Source organism: Oryctolagus cuniculus, chromosome 4, assembly GCF_051225735.1.
Source record: "Oryctolagus cuniculus isolate XC-2025 breed Fujian yellow rabbit chromosome 4, ASM5122573v1, whole genome shotgun sequence".
NCBI lineage: Eukaryota > Metazoa > Chordata > Mammalia > Lagomorpha > Leporidae > Oryctolagus > Oryctolagus cuniculus.
This window is the reverse complement of record NC_142870.1, coordinates 142,301,290-142,318,868: the sequence shown is the minus strand read 5'-3', so window position 1 is coordinate 142,318,868 and position 17,579 is coordinate 142,301,290. Positions and strand designations below refer to the sequence as shown.

Sequence of the window (17,579 nt, the reverse complement as noted above, 5' to 3'; positions counted from 1 at the left end):
AAAAAAGAAAAAAAACCTCAAGTGTTACATATTTGTGTTAGGTACAGATACTGTGGCATTAGTTATTAAGGTATGAACACAGTTTAACTATCCTTTAAGAAACATATCTAACACGTGGCAAGTAAGTTATGAAAGCACCGTACCTGATAATCCCATATTTTAACAAGACGGTCGTCGGCACCTGAAATGAGGTACGGTTTGTCGCCACCGCTGTAGTAATCAATGCAGTTCACGCCTTTCTCGTGTCCCTCCAGCGTGAAGTTTGGTGATGAAGAGCCCAGCTGCCACACCTTCAGAGAGCAACAGCATCCACGGGTCAGCACGGGGCCTGGCTTCCCCAAAGGCAGCTCCACCACACTTCCAACACGTTACATAGACGCCAGAACCCGGAGAGAAAGCCAAAGACTCCCCCTGTTCACTCTCCTGTCTGTTCCTTCTCACTTTAGCTTCATTTCCAGGGCCGAATGACTAAGGAAAAAGCAGTTTCCAGGCTCTGACCCTACAGATTCTGATCTAGTCAGTTCACAATAAAGCCCAGGAACCAGGATGCTTTTAGACTTTGAGAAACACTACTTTAAGGACAGGAAAGGATTCTGATATAAAGCTAATGAAAATAGAGTTAGAAAGATGTATCAAAGGGGTAAGCTCATTGCTTAATTTAAAAATTTAAGAAGTAGTCAAAAAATTATCACAGCTCAGGATACAGCTTTGTCTTTACAAATATCTACTGCGTACCCATCACATGGGAGGCTCTCTGAGGAGTATGAAGATGTGTAAACAAACATTTACCACTCACTGTATACAACAAACTCTACTAGAGTCAATGACAATTCTTATTCTCAAGATAAACTCAATTTAGTGAAGAAACCTTAAAACTAATTTCAAAGTTTCCAATCTATGACAAAACCAAGGATAATGCAAAAAAAGGGGGGAAAAGGGTCAAAATCTCAAGATATTCAGATACCTAACATTTTACATAAAAGAAAACCAAATAAAAACATTACACAGATATTAAGCAAAAATTAATGTGAGGGCAGGCATTGTGGTACAGGAGGTTAAGACATCCTCTTCCCAAACCCCCAAAAATATCAGCATCCCACATGAGCATAGGTTCGAATCCTAGCTGCTCCACTTTCAATCCAGCTCACAGCTAATGTACCTGGGACAGCAGCAGCAAATGGCCCAATTGATTAGGCCCCTGCCACCCATGTGGGCAGGGGTGCTCCAGGCTCCTGGTTTTGGTCTGGCCCAGCTCTGGCCATTGTGGCCATTTGAGGAGTCAATCAGTAAAGGAAGATCTTTAACTCTGCCTTTCAAATAAATCTTTAACCAAAGAAAGTTAATGTGACCAGAGTTGTGGCACAGTGATTAAAGTGCCTTGCTTGTACTGGGTACTTAATACATGTGGCAGTGAATGAAGTTATATTTTTTTCTGTTATAATAATTAAAGTATGTCTATATGCATAGATTTTAAATCACATTAACTTTAACCTGCAGTGCAAGTACCCCATATGGACACTGGTTTGAGTCCCAGCTGCTCCACTTTCAATCCAGCTCTCTGCTATGGCCTGGGAAAGCAGTAGAGGATGGCTCAAATCCTTGGGCCCCTGCACTTGCATGGAGACCTAGAAGAAGCTCCTGGCTTCTGTCTTCAAATCTGCCCAGCTCCAGCCGTGGCAGCCATTTGGGGAGTGAACCAGCAGAGAGAAGACTCTCTCTTTCCCTGCCTCTGCCTCTCTGTAGCTCCACCTTTCAAATAAATTAACACATAAATCTTTAAAACAAAAAAAGTTAATGTGATTTAAAATCTATGCATATAGACATACTTTAATTATTATAACAGAAAAAATATAACTTCATTCACTGTCACATGTATTAAGTACCCAGTACAAGCAAGGCACTGTGTTGTTACTGGAGATCTGTGTTGGGAAAGGTAACACACGGTTTCTTTCCCAAACACCAAAATCTCAGGGGATAAACACTTCCAAAACCAAATTAATTATAACAATGTGGAAAAGCCATAATAGGTGCAAAAAGCAATGGCAGGAATGAGAGGAACAAAACTGGCTCTGTGCATGGGTGATGTGGATGTCTGAGGAAAGCTATGTGTGCTAAGACTTAGAAGCTGGTGGTTCTCCTCAGGAAAACACAAAGAGGGGGAACAAAGAGCGCAGGCAGAGGGAACAGCTGGATAAGTAAGGTTCTGCGAACACAATGGCAGCTCTAGAGGATGGTGAGTAGGCACATTAGCCCAGACTAATCTTGAAAATCCTTATATCCCACAGGAAGGTATCTGGACTTTGTCCTTAGATTTGGAACTTGCCAATGGAATCTTACGTTTAGGTAACTGGTAGCTGGCAGTTTCTACACAGAAATGAAGAAAGAGGACTGAGAAGAGATAGAATTTAAATACAAAATATATTATTAAGTAATAGAGGTCAAAAACCCATATCTAAAATGAAAGCAGAGTAGTAACCTAGGGAAAAAAAAACAGCATTTTCCTTATTCTGAGTTTCCCAGGCTAAAAAATTTTTACCACCTGTCACTTCCACAGACAGAAATTCTTCATTAAGGTCCATGAGTTGCCACAGTACTTTTCTAAATAGAACGTGTCCTTCTGGGTCAAAATGAGGAGTCCTATTCCGACTTAAAAATGAAGTTTTGAGAGAAACTTCTAAGACAGGAGAAACTTTCTGGCCAGCCTGTAGTAGAACAACTATTTCACTAAATGATAACTGACCCAAAGAGAGGACACCTTACCTTGATGGTTCTGTCCAAAGACGCACTGGCAAACTGATTGTTATCTTTGGGGTTAATCACAATCTGCATAACATAATGAGTGTGTCCTTCAAACACTTGTGAGCAAGACCATTTTTTATCCCAATCCCAGAGCTTGATAAGCATGTCATCTAGGATGAAGGAAAGTCTCATATTAATTACATATTTTTTCCATTTCAGAACTAATACACAAAGGCTTTATGTTTTTTAAGGGAGCAAACTGAAATCATACTTTGCATGACTTACAGAAACAATCAAAACTGAACAGATTTTTTCAAAGTTCTTATTTATCTTAAAAACACTTAACTTTCTATGGAATAATACAGATAAAATATCCTATAACAAATACAAACATTTTGTGAACAAATTTTAAGAAAACCTCAATGAGTTTTAAAGACTGACAAAAGAACAATACAAGTTTGACTGGAATCAAAGTGTGACTGAATAATAAGAGTAAAGATTACTGAGAGAATAAGCACTTGCTCTTATAATACAAGACTGGCTTTAAAAAGTTTTGAATTACTCAATTTTTAATGTAAAAACATTCCAAAGAGCTGTTACCAAGTCAGTGCTACTCGTTTTAATCGCTGTCCAAAAGGTTCAGACTCTGATACTCAATACCAAGGAGCAAAACAGCTTAAGATAAAACTGACTAGAACTCACGGCAATCTGCCTAAAACTCACTCATGAACAGGTAAATGAATTTGCTTTTCTACAGATGTTTAAACAAAGAACAAATTCTCCAAAGAGATGCACATGACCAAGAGATCATTTCTTACCACTGCTAGTTAGAATGAAGGGCTGGGTTGGATGGACAGCAATACAGCGAATGTAGTCTGAATGTGCTTCAAACATATGAACTCTCTCCAGAGTATTGTAATTGAACACTCTAATCTGCATGTCATCCTAGAAATGGAAATTTATAACTGTCATCCCCGTTACGAATTAAACTGCATGAAAAAACTATATTATAGGCTCAAGGAATAAAGCCCATGCTTCCAAACACTGCATTAATCAACAAAAAGAACTCGAATCACAGTGCTGCAACTAATTTACACAATCACTGACCAATTCAGAAAACAAGATTAGAAATTTATATTACTTACCGCTCCTGTCACCACCCAATTCTTCCTTGCAACAAACTTTGCAGCTCGAACAGGAAGATCACACACTTCAAATGTCTTCACCAGTGTCTTTAAAATTTAACAAGAATACACAACTGAATCATATGAAAATAATTGAAAAACCTATTTCATTTAAAAAAAGAACTAGGTGACTTCTAATTTTAAAATATTCTCAGACTAAAATATGAAAACTCAGCATTCCAATAAAAATGGCCAATAGTCATCTTTTAATACTTGAGCAAGCAAACATCCATAATATGGCATTCCAGATCCCCTGTGCCACGGCCTTCCCTCTCTCTCCAACCTCAGCCTTGGCTTACTTCCCTGCTCACCTCTGCTCTTGTTCCCTTGCCTGGAAAACCTACCCGTGGAAACACAGACCCCTTTCGCAACACAGCACCTCATAATTATGTGTTTAATTTCAATCTTCCCCATAAGTTTTCTAAGGACAGAAATCTTATTCAGCACTGTGTACCCAGAAGCTAGCATAGTGGCTGGCATACTCTAGTGTATTTGCTGAATGAATTAGCTCTTAGTTTCTTTTAAATTTAAACCCTTAGAAGGGACTCATAAATAGGTGTAATTCTTTTGTACATTTCAGCAATATGCTTTCATGTAAATGCTATTTCTTTCTTCTTGGTAAGTATGAAAACATGATATCATGGTTAGGTAATGGTTTGGATATCCCTCAAAGGGCCACACACTAGGGCCGGCGCTGTGGTACAGTGGGTTAACACCCTGGCCTGAAGTGCCGTTATCCCATTTGGGCACTGGTTCGAGACCTGGCTGCTCCACTTCCAACCTGGCTCTCTGCTATGGCCTGGGAAAGCAGTGGAAGATGGTCCAAGTCCTTGGGCCCCTGACCCACGTGGGAGACCCAGAAGAAGCTCCTGGCTTCGGATTGGCGCAGCTCCGGCCGTTGCAGCCAACAGGGGAGTGAACCAACGGATAGAAGACCGACTTACCTCCCTCCCTCCCTCCCTCCCTATCTCTCTCTCTGCCTCTCCTCTCTCTGTGTAATTCTGACTTTCAAATAAATAAATAAATCTTTTTAAAAAAATAAAAAAAAAAACCCACAAAGGGCCACATACTGAAGGTTTGGTCCTTAACATTTTATGTAAATGGTTAATGGATTAAAGGTAGAGACTTGAGCCAATTACAGTGTCTGGGAGGTGTGGGCTTCCTGGGAGGTCTTCGGTCACTGGGAGCTTGCTCTCAGGTCAGTTGGTTTTCTAAGCTGAGTGAGGCTCAGTGGTTCTCTCCCTGCCTTCTGACTTGCCGTGTATACTTCCTCCTCACATGCTTTGCGACTGCCAACCTCCACCCTCATCAGACACCAGACTAAGGGGGCTGCCCAGCTGGACTGTGAGCCTCCAAAACTGCAAGCCAAAATGAACAGTCTTCCTCAGTAGCACCTCACAGGTACTGAATTATTTATATACCTTTAACATTTTATTTATTTTTATTTATTTGAAAGCAAAGACAGCAATGGTGAACAAGAGATCTTTCATCTGCTGGTTCACTCCCCAACTGCTTGAAATAGCTGGGGTTGCCTAGGCTGAAGCCAGGAGCCCAGAACTCAGTCTGAGTCTCCCATGTGGGTGGCAGTGAGCCAAGTACTTGAACCCTTCCCCACTGCCTCACAGGGTCCACATCAGCAGAAATTGGAAATGTAAGTAAAGCCAGGAGTTAAATCTGGGCATTCCATGGGGGATTCGGGCACACCAAGGGAAGCCTTAACTGTTGTGCCAAATGCCCACTCCTCTGATATTTTAGTTATAGAAAGGAAAAGCTGATTAATTTACAAGGTGAGCCAGATGTTCGTTCAAGGTGCTCAGAATGGAATTATGTACATACGATAAAGGCAGAAAACTATAAGAATCTCCTGGAAAGAACAGAGATCAATGTGCCTTTTTTCTCTCGCACTTTGATGCCTGCTCTTCAAAATTCCACAAAATCAAACTATCCTTTCTCAATCCCTCTTTCTGTACCAGACAGCAACAATGATATATCTAAGGAACATAAGAATATTACTTAATGATTAACCATGTGCAAAAAAAAAAAAAAAAAAAAAAAAAAAAAAAAAAAAAAACAGGGACTGATTCACAATCACTGTAAGTCAGACTCCAAAGACCCCACGAAGTCTGAATGAAAGAGGACATCAGCCATAACTTGTACAGCCACAACCAGCTGAATGTGGGACTAACACCGAGAGCAGACAAAACAGGTGATCTACAATACGGCAGAAAAACAAATCTAGGGAACCAACAAATCTAGGAAACACTCATGGCTCAGTACCACTCTAGGTACAGTGGCTGGCAAGGATGACATGAAAAATAGTCTCCACATTTTGAGAGCTACAGAAGAGGAAGAGCTACCACTCAATGCAATGAATACCCAACGTAAGTTAGGAAAACAATGACTAATATCTGCGTGTTACTTTAGAGGTCTCATACACAATTTTATTTACTTTTATTTGATCTTCTTGATAATCATGTGATGGAAGGATGGCAAAAATATCATCTTCATTTTAGATAAACAGAGACTCAGCACGGCTAAAAGGCTAGCCAATGTAATTTAACCTGCAGGTTGGCACTGAATCCTAAAATGTTGTGTTTCTTTTTAAATCATTGTATCCACTACTTCACAGAGTATATATATATATATATAGTAGCACTTTATTTGAAATTCAAAGCATATTTGACCTGACTTCAAAAGGCTTTTCCACTCTCAAGATTTTTGCTCTGATAATACATGGGTAGCTAATAATTTCTATGGGGGTGGGGGTGGGGTGGGGGGAGAAGCAGGTATAACCGCAGATACACCGATCATGCTGAGTATCCACCATGAGCCTGACACCGGGCCAGGCAGTGCCTATGCACTGGAGCACCAGTGGGAAATGAGACCAGGCTAAATCACTGTCCTCACAGAACCTCCAGTCTTGGGGGAAGGAAGGAAATTACACACAACATTACCAATGAGATTAATTATGAAAGGGGACTCATCCAGGGGGCACAGAAGGGTCTAAATGAGAAAAAGAAAGCAAAATGGACGGATAACTCAGGTAAATAGAGGTATACTCAGTAACGTCCAAAGAAAAAGAGAGTACACCTGGGTTTTAGAACACACAGGAGTGAAAGGACAGAGCTGAGAGGTAAATGGAGCTGAAACAAGGACTCCGACATATGTTAAGTATAAGATAAGTTTTGAACATCTGGATGGAGAAACAGACATCCCCACTCCCTAAGAAAGCACCAGTTAGTATGCGTATTATCTGTACCAAAATCAAAATGAATTCTTAATATGAAGATCTGAAGTTGCATAACACAGAAATTCTGAACTAGTGATAAACGGCATCGTTATTAGTTCAACAAATAATTACTGAATATTTACTAAGTGTGAAGTAATGTTATAGGCATTGGGATACAGCAAAGAACAAAACATTGGTGAGTAGGACATGTCACTGAAGGGGTCTTGGTTTAGTGGGCAGTCATCACTGTTTTGTTATAATGAGTGTTTCTAGGTTCACTTCTGACTCTGGTTCTCTATTTTTGTCACTTCCAATTTTTCACATGTGAATTTCATCAGGACTTTAAGAACTTCACCTCAGTTGCTGAGTATAATTATGATGGATGCATAACACCTGTGTGATACAATACTATTTTTGCACTTTGAAAGAAAAATGTTAGATTGTATAGGAAGACTAGAAAACAGGACAAACTAACTTGAACATTTATTTAGGCAAAAGAGAATGAGTCAAGCATTAGGGCAGATAGTTTGTAAGATACATCCTTCCATATGTGTAACTAAAAGTTGACAAACTATTTCTCTGACATACTCCATAACTATAATCTATAAACTATACAGCTGGTTGAAAATTATCTCCACATCATAACATGGAACATTTGAGGAAAAAATAAATACAATTTAAAAGTTTCATTCTTGTCAAATTAGTCATATAATGGAAAATAACATTAACTATTAAATACATAATCTAGAGCAAGTGACCTACAGATAAGCCTCTGTTCCCTAAATTTCAAAGAGCTAATACTGCCTAAATCACAATCAATGTATTTAAATATCATATATAAAATGCCCAGAGCAGTTTCTTCCAAAAGATACACCCTCATAATGGTATTTTCTCTTTATTTAAAGTACTTTGTACCAGTTTACTTGAGAAAGCGCATGCATACGGCTGCTAGACTCTGTAATGGTATTTTTCTCTTTAATTATAAACACAGACTAATGCAGCACTTTATTTCTAATAAAGTCCTTAAAAATTCCCACCTGTGTTTCATGATTCCAAACGCAGACGCTGCCATTGTAAAGACTTGCCAACATCCATGGCTCTGTAGGATGCAAATCCACACTCTTAACTCGATCAGATCTAGCAGTGAGCTTTCTCTTGATATCAAGTCGCAGAGGCTAAGGAGAAACAATATTTTAAAAATTAAACTGCTAAGCCAAACAAAACATATCTGAGATTTCAACTACAAACACTGTATGAACATTCTTACAAAACAATTGGTTTACTTTCTTATTAAATGGCTGACAGTTTCAAATCTATAGCACCTACTAGTTCATTCATGTGTATAAATACTGACAAAACTTTAAACTATATTTAAGGCCGGCGCCGCGGCTCAATGGGCTAATCCACCGCCTGCGGCACCGGCACACCGGGTTCTAGTCCCAGTCGGGGCGCCGGATTCTGTCCCCGGTTGCCTCTCTTCCAGTCCAGCTCTCTGCTGTGGCCTGGGAGGGCAGTGGAGGATGGCCAAGTGCTTGGGCCCTGCACCTGCATGGGAGACCAGGAGAAGCACCTGGCTCCCAGCTTTGGATCAGCACGGTGCGCCAGCCGCGGCGGCCATTGGAGGGTGAACCAACGGCAAAGGAAGACCTTTCTCTCTGTCTGTCTCTCACTGTCCACTCTGCCTGTCAAAAAAAAAAAAAAAAAACAAAAAAACAAAAAAACAAAAAAAAAAAACAACACTATATTTAAGTGTACAGCAGTGGTTCTCAAACATTTTGGTCTCAGGACCCCTTTCCACTCCTAAGATTTTTTGAGGACACAAAAATAGCTTTTGTTTTTGTGGATAAGTATCTGTTGATATTTACCACGTTAAGAATTAAAACCAAGACATTAAAATATTTATATATTTTCAATTTAAAATAAACCCATTACAACATGCTAACATTTTTATAAAGTCAAAAAGATAGTAGCAATGTTTTATATTTTTGCAAAACACTTGTAATTCTGACTTTATACAAGATAATTAGCTTCTCATATCTGCTCTTGCCTTCAGTATGTTGTGAGCTGTTGTTCTGGTTGACACATAACAAAAAGAAAACTAAACCCAGTTGCACACAGATATGTAGCTGGATGACTGGCATTTTAATAGTTTTTCAAATAACAGAATATTTTTCTTTGCCATCATACTAAAATTGGTTAAGTTGTAGTTTCTTAATAGTTACTTGCAATGTAGAACCTAAAATCATATCAACGAACCCTTTATATTGTTATATTGAAATCGATTGGTCTACTCTGCATCTTGCCAGTATCTTTTCATTCATGCAAGGATTTTGTAACATCACGTACTGCACTGAGGAAATCACTAGTCCATTGAATTATACAGATCTTCCAAGTGTTGCCTATACTGCACTGAAAGATCACATTTGGTGGCCCAGGAGGTTAAGCCACTATTGCTGCTTAACATTCCACATCAGGGATTGAGTTTTTCCTCTGCTTCCAATCCAGCTTCATGCTAATGTACCTGGGAAGTAACAGATGATGGCCCAAGTACTGGGTTCCCATTACATATTTGGGAGACCTGAATGGAGCTCTGGGTTCCTGGCTTTGGCCTGGCCCTGGCCTGGCCCAGCCCTGGCTGTTGGGGCATTTGGGGAGTGAATCAGCTGATGGAAGTATTATATTTCAAACCCTAACCCCCTCTGTCACTCTGCCTTTCAAACAAATGACTAATTAAATGGGCCGGTGCCACGACTCACTAGGCTAATCCTCCACCTGAAGCGCTGGTACCCAGGGTGCTAGCCCCGATTGGGGCGCCGGATTCTGTCCCAGTTGCCCCTCTTCCAGGCCAGCTCTCTGCTGTGGCCCAGGAAGGTAGTGGAGGATGGCCCAAGTCCCTGGGCCCTGCACCCGCATGGGAGACCAGGAGGAAGCACCTGGTTCCTGGCTTCGGATTGGCGCAGTGCGCCGGCCATAGCGGCCATTTGGGGGGTGAACCAATGGAAGGAAGACCTTTTTCTCTGTCTCTAACTCTGTCTGCCCCACCCCCCCCAAAAAAAAGACTAATAAATGTCTAACAAAATTATTTTTTTAAACAAAGATCATTCATCAATCTCATCTGGTAAGACTTTTTTTTTTTGACAGAGTTAGACAGTGAAAGAGAGAGAGAGATAGATCTTCCTTTTCTGTTGGTTCACCCCCTCAATGGCCGCTGCTACCAGCGTGCTGCACTGATCCGAAGCCAGGAGCCAGGTGCTTCTCCTGGTCTCCCATGCAGGTGCAGGGCCCAAGGACGTGGGCCATCCTCCACTGCATTCCCGGGCCACAGCAGAGAGCTGGACTGGAAGAGAAGAAACCGGCACTAGATCCTGGCAGCCATATGAGATGCCGGTGCCACAGGCGGAGGATTAACCAAGTGGGAGCCACGGCACCGGCCTCATGGTAAGACTTTTTAAGTATTATAAATCCATCAAGTTCAGTGATAGATTTCTAAAATTCTAATTTTAACTTAAAAGGTGTAATTTTATTATCAGCAAAACATACCGTCTAACCAGCTAACTTCTGTTTTCAGAAAATGTCTGCCAATAACCTGCCTGAATAACTACCACAGCTTCTCACTGTTTCAAGTTAAATTTGAAAATTAAAACCATATAACCTTCAGACAACCATCAAACTTCACTACAGAGAAGTACTTTATAAGGCAGTGTTGTGGTATAGCAGGTAAAGCCACCACCTGCAGCACCAGCATCCCATATGGATGCTGGTTCATGTCCCAGCTGTTCCACTTCCATTCTTGCTCCCTGTTAATGGCCTGGGAAGAGCAGTGGAAGATGATCCAAGTGTTTGGACCCCTGCCACCCATATGGGATATGGGAGACCTACAAGTAGCTCCTGGCTTTGGCCTGGTCCAGCCCTGGTGGATACAGCCACCTGGGGAATAAACCAATGGATAGAAGATACCTCTCTCGGTGTAGCTCTAATAAATAATTTTTTAAAAAAGCACTTTATGCATACTCTCCATTTCACCACACACATTTAAAAGATACTTGTGTCAAGATGTAATAAACTTTTTTACTGTTTCATTAATGACATTCTGAAGTGAAATCTGCTTTTAAAAAACTATGTGGTAATGAAGAATACCCACACCATCAGTACAACTTGGTACCAGTGTGCCAACAGTTTTACCTTCCATCACTTTTACACCATCAGTGCAATTATCAGCGTAATGAAAAGGGTCAACAGTGTTTTACAACTAGGAAAACTTTTCATCTGTGTACCTCTTATGAGAGTAACTGGGGACTCCTAAGGATTGAGACCAAACTTTAGGAGTCCCTGGTTTACATCTACTGAAATATCACACTGCACCCTGTAAGTACATATAAGTGTTTTTAAACTATTTACTTTGATCTATTTGGAAGGCAGAGTGATAGAGAGGGAGAGACAGAAATCTTCCATCTGTGGTTCACTCCCCAAATAGCCACAATGGGTGGGGCTGAGCCAGGCTGGAGCCAGGAACCCCATGCAAGTCTCCCACATGAGTGGCAGGGCCCAAGAACTGAGACTGTCTTCCTCTGCTTTCCCAGGAGCATCATCAGGGAGCTGGACTGGAAGCAGAGCAATGGGACTCCAGCTGGTGCTCTGATGTGGGATGCTGGCATCGCAGGTGGAAACTTCACTCACTGTGCCACACCAGTATGCACATTGAGTGTTCATCAAAAACAGTATAATGTCTAAGGAGGAAATGCTAACGAATCTGATTCGATATTTATACACTGTACACATGCATCAAATTATCACACTGTATACCACAAATATGTAGTCAGAAAGAGCTCCTTGGCTTAAGAATATTTAGTAAACAAAATTTAAAGTATCTATAAAATCACAATTTTTTGACTATATACTATCTATGATTTGAGTGTCATATCAAAAATATTTTAAAGAAGTATTATTCATTAAATTAAAATAACTAGTAACCATAATACTAAAGGAGTTCTTTAGAGAAAAAATTTACTTTAGAAAAAATAATTTTTAAACATTAGTAAATAATAGGAAATGTAATGGTGATCAGTAAGAGTTCTATCCACATGACAGCCTTTGGAGCCAAGGGGAATGTATTCAATAGTTTAATGCATTTAAGTTACAGGAACCTCGAGAAAATTAGAAACATTTTCATCAAAAATGAAATACTCTGATTAAGAAAATACTAATACAGATTATTTATCCTCAATCAGAAAACCCAAAAGTCTCCAATGCTTCACAATGCTTGAAGTCTGAAACTTCTGAGCAGACTCATCAGAGTATTTCTAATATAAATTTTTAGATTAGGGAATCTCAAGTTAAATAGTTTATACAAATAAGTCAAAATCTGAAAAACTCCAAAATGTCAAACACTTTTGATACTAAACATTTCAGATAATAAAGTTTCAATTTGTAGTTTAAACAGTCTTTTGTTTTGTTTTTTTGACAGGCAGAGTGGACAGTGAGAGAGAGAGACAGAGAGAAAGGTCTTCCTTTGCCGTTGGTTCACCCTCCAATGGCCGCCGTGGCTGGCACACAGCGCTGATCCGAAGGCAGGAGCCAGGTGCTTCTCCTGGTCTCCCATGGGGTGCAGGGCCCAAGCACTTGGGCCATCCTCCACTGCACTCTCCGGCCACAGCAGAGAGCTGGCCTGGAAGAGGGACAACCGGGACAGAATCTGGTGCCCTGACCGGGACTAGAACCCAGTGTGCTGGTGCCGCTAGGTGGAGGATTAGCCTATTGAGCCATGGCGCCAGCCTAAAACAGTCTTTTTCAAACTAGATTCATCACTCAATCACAGAACAGAAAACAATTTAACTACAAATTGAGAATTCCTTATCTGAAATGTTTCGGAAGTACTACTTTGGAGTTTTCCATATTTTGTAATACTTGTACTTATATGACGAGGTATCCTGAGGACGGGACCCAAGTCTAAACACGAAATTCACATTTGTTTTACGTACATCTTATGTAACAGTACTTCAAAAAAAAATCAAGGAAAAATGTAATTAAAAGAAATTTATTTTTGTGCAAAAAATCTTGAAATTCATGCAGTTTTCATAATATACACTTCCATGAACTTTTTCAAGAGTGCTCCATGTGCGGATTTCAAAATTTTTTGCTCCAAACAGCCAGGGGTGGGCCAAGTCAATGCCAGGACGGAGACTGGAATTCAACCTGGGTCTCCCACATGGGAGGCAGGAACCGAAGTACTTAAACTATCCCCTGCTACCTCTCAAGGTGCACACTGGCAGAAAGCTGGAAGCAGAAGCAGAGTCATTAGAATCCAGGGACTCTCACATGGGACCCAGGTGTCCGAAGCATAACCACAGTGCCAAATGGCCACCTCATTTTTTTTAAAAAAAGCCTTATTTGAAAGAGTGACAGAGAGAGAGACATATGTTCCATCTGCTGGTTCACTCCCCAAACGGCTCCAACAGTCAGGAAGAAGCCAGGAACCCCATCTTGGTCTCCCAGATGAGTGCAGGGGCTCAAGCACCCAGGCCGTCTTCTACTACCTTCCCAGGATCATTAGCAGGAAATTGGCTGAGGCAGAATCGGCAGTACTCAAACAGGCACTCTGATATGGGATGCCAGAAGGCAAGCAGTAACCTAACCTGCTGGATTCCAACTTTCCTCTTAATTCCACTTTCCATGAACTTTTGGAAGTACCCACTCACACACAGCCTGAAGGCAATTTTATGATATCTGAGGTCAGGTGTGTAATATTCCTCTTGTGGTCTCATATCTGTCCCAAAAAGTTTCAGATTTTCTAAAATATGGCTCTCATATTAGTGTTGCTCAACCTATATTTTCTTAACTCTCCCAAGACTTAATTCATTCCCAAACAATGATGATTTAGGGCAGGAGGTTTAATTCTTTCTTAGAGGTAGGCTGAGAAAGACTGATTTAAAATATATTTCTCTTTCAATAGGTTTTAAACATAACTAAAAGCTGATATGGCAAGTTAAATTACTATTTAACTGTTGTAATCTTCCACGATGATCATGAATGGGACAGAAACTTAGGCTTACTTTTCAACACAAATGAAGATCTAAGAAAGGTAATTTCCCGACACAAAGCAAATGCTTCACAAGGTTTTTACTCATTTGTCTGGATCTCTATCAAATTTGCATTATTTACTACTCCAAACTTTTTTCTTACTTTTATTTTTATAAGTGCTCTTTTGAGCACTTTAAAAAGTTCATGTATGGGGGCCGGCATTGTGGCTTAGTGGGTAAAGCCACCGCCTACAGTGCCGACATCCCATATGGACATCAGTTTGAGTCCCAGCTGCTCCTCTTCCAATCCAGCTCTCTGCTGTGACCTGGGAAAGCAGTGGAAGATGGCCCAAGTCCTTGGGCCCCTGTACCCACATGGAAGACCTGGAAGAAGCTCTTGGCTCCTGGCTTCTGATAGGCCCAGCTCTGGCTGTTGCGGCCATTTAGGGAGAGAACCAGCAGATGGAAGAGATCTCTCTCTCCCCACCCTTCCTGCCTCTCTTTAACTCTGCCTTTCAAATAAATTAACATATATATATATTTTTTTAAAGTTCATGTACATGGCAAATGTACCTAAAGTTTATTTTGGTGGAGAAAAGTCTACTGAAATTCATGCATGTTTTTCATAATACACATTTCCACAAAATTTTTCAATAATCCCTTATACAAGGGCTTAAACTTTTTTCTCACCAAAATAAACTCATCTGCTAATTCCATTTTCCACACCCTTTTTGAAGTACCTTCATACACGCCTGCTCCACTTTTAAGAAAAAACCTTTACCTCTGCAATGCCTCAAATGGTTCCACTCTTATATCTTCCTCCTTCTCAAACTTTCTACTGTCAAACCACCATCATATTCCTTGCTAAGCCAGGAAGGAAATGAGATCTTATACTTTACTTTGTCCATTTCTGAATCTTGCCCCACTAATTACTACCACAAAGTTTAACTTCTCAGATTCAACAAACACAAAGCACCACGACCAGGGTGGGGCTTTGACATAAGCCAGCACGTCTCATACTCTTCCTGTAGAAACTGAGATTGGACACTTAACAAACCATGTGTGCTTTAGTGTGAAAATGTTTAAAACTATTGATTATTCTATGAAAGAGATGTTCCAGGAAGTGGGCCAGGGAACCCAGAAGGATCCCCATATATTTTTTACACACCCCCAAAACACAAATCCCAGTTTAAAAAGCACAGGCACGAAAGCTGGCTCTGAGATTTCCCCCAACATTCAGGCGGCCACTTCGAATAAGACACCGTACAAGACACTCTGAGACTAAAATGATCGAGATGCTCATACCGGATCCTCTAAAAGCCTCTTCCAAACGCTGGATGCTTTTAGAACCCAGCTCAAATGCCAATGCCACCAATAAGATCTTTATGATTATGCTAGCCTGAAATACCATTTCACAGGGAACCCTACAGGACTTCATTTTAACCATTCATGGCGCATTTGTGTAGCCCGCCCTTCCTGCTTTCCCCAGGGGATGCTCTGTAAAAGCAAGGTCACTGCTTACACACACCTTCAACGCCACAGGGCTTTCATATTTGGATACGGGGGTTTCGGGACAGCCTGCCTGACCCAGCTGCATGGAGTCAGACTAGATTCAAACTGCAGCTTCGTCATTCATTTCAGATGTGCAACACTAGGTAAATCAGTCTCTCAAGTTTGTCTTGTGTAAGACAGGGCTAGCACTATATCTCTCAATGCTAATGAACATTAAATGCAGAGGTAAGCAGTAAGAATGGTGCCTGGCCCATAGTAGTCACACCATAAACATTACTTACAATTCTCTCTCAGGTATTGTGAGAATCGGGTAGCAAACGTTTAGGAAAGTGCTGGTACTAAATACAGAAATGAGAAAACAAATGCACACTCTGTGTTTTGCACAAAGGATTTAAAATATATCGAAGAATGAAGGCAATGCTTCATCAGAAAAATGCAGCCTTAAATACAAAGATTGCAACACAAGCCGAATAAGGCAGACCCAAGGGTCCTGTTCAGAGACGCCCACTGCCATTGCCGCAAGCGCAGCATGCCCACACCACAGCAGACTGTGGCTAACAGGGAGCAGTGTAACTGAGAGACTCAGGGTCTCCAGCCCGGGGGCCCTTAACCTGGGGCCCCAAGAAAGCTCAGGATGAGGAGGGTGTGGGGGAGCTGTCTGCGAGTGAAGGCACCACAGTGTACCCACAGCGGCATTCTGGGAACAGCCACAGTGTTCACCAGGCAGCTTCTATTTTAGCTCCAACTCAACGGCAATTAGCCTTGTACAAATTTGAGTTTTTGTTTTTAAACTGCAAGAGGAGGGACTTGGAACTCCTCAAGCTCCCAAATCTTTGATCCTGTGCTTCGTAATAGAGAAGTGAAAAGGTGCATAAAGATGTTGATTTTGTCGCTTTCTTTTGGAAAGGCTCTCTTTGCACTACTTATTAACATTCTTGTCTGAAAGCAGTTCGGGGCCTGCTGGAGGATGCTACCATGACCGCTATTCTTACCAGGCACTGCACCGGCAAACGCAAACAGGCCGGTTTTAGGAACGTTCCCCCTAGAAATCCAACACCCGGGATCCCAAAGCATTTGAAATTCCATTTCCTTCCTCCATACACACTTTCACTTTTTCTCTTCTTGGCTCCTCTGCTTTAGTTTTCCATCAGCACATCCCGCTACAGGAAGCAGCCCAACAGGACTGCAAGATCAGCTGTGACCATTTTTAAAGGCAGAATTAAGCCGTTTTACTAAAGCCGCCTTATGTTTTCCCTACACCACGAACCCCGCTGCAGACTGCAGGAGCTCGGCCAAGAGCCGTGAAGTCCCACAGGAGCCAGGAACCCCTTACTCGCAGGCACTGCCTCCCAGAACCACTCCAGTCTCCTAAGCCCCACACTCCCTCCCCTCTCTGGGCTCCAAACTCGACCCGGACCCCGCAAGGCCGAGGGCGGCGGCCACAGCGGCGGCCTAGACCGCTGCTTACCGCGGCCCTCAGTCCAGGAGCCCAAGGAACTGGCCGCAGCCGATGGTACGCCGCTCCCTCCTGCGGGGTCTGGACCTACCATGGCTCTGTCGGTCCGAGGCCGGGCGTCCTCACTTGCTGCCGGCAACGCAGGACCTGAGAAACCCACCGACCCGCTGACCAGCCGTCTTACTGACGTGGAACTTCCGGGAGGCGATTCTCGCGATAGTCAGCGGTCAGCCCAGGCGCCTGCGCAAATCCCGCGCGGGGAGTTGCCGTCATTTCCCAAGTCCCGCCCCGGTTTCCTAGGCAACGCGGGCCTGCCACACTGCCTAGAGCCAACCCGGTGCCTCCTCTTGAGGGGGGTGTGGCCTAGATTCTGCCGGGAGGTGTCCCGGGGCGGCTGAGCTTGGCTGGGACGTGGAAACGGCGGAAAAAAAAAAAAAAAAAAA

The 17,579-nt window shown here is 42.0% G+C and overlaps 1 protein-coding gene across 1 annotated transcript in view; it reads right to left on the bottom strand.

Moving 5' to 3' along the window:
- COPB2 (coat protein complex I subunit beta 2) overlaps positions 1 to 17,326 on the bottom strand; it is a 34,612-nt gene extending 17,286 nt beyond the window's left edge. The window contains exons 1-6 of the mRNA XM_008266237.5: positions 17,228 to 17,326; positions 8,190 to 8,327; positions 3,885 to 3,971; positions 3,558 to 3,684; positions 2,761 to 2,909; positions 144 to 290 (exon numbers count right to left, since the gene is read on the bottom strand). Coding sequence (XP_008264459.3) covers positions 144 to 290; positions 2,761 to 2,909; positions 3,558 to 3,684; positions 3,885 to 3,971; positions 8,190 to 8,327; positions 17,228 to 17,230 — 651 coding nt within the window. The 5' untranslated portion in view covers positions 17,231 to 17,326. The remainder of the gene's footprint in view (positions 1 to 143; positions 291 to 2,760; positions 2,910 to 3,557; positions 3,685 to 3,884; positions 3,972 to 8,189; positions 8,328 to 17,227) is intronic.
- Positions 17,327 to 17,579: the final 253 nt, after the last annotated feature.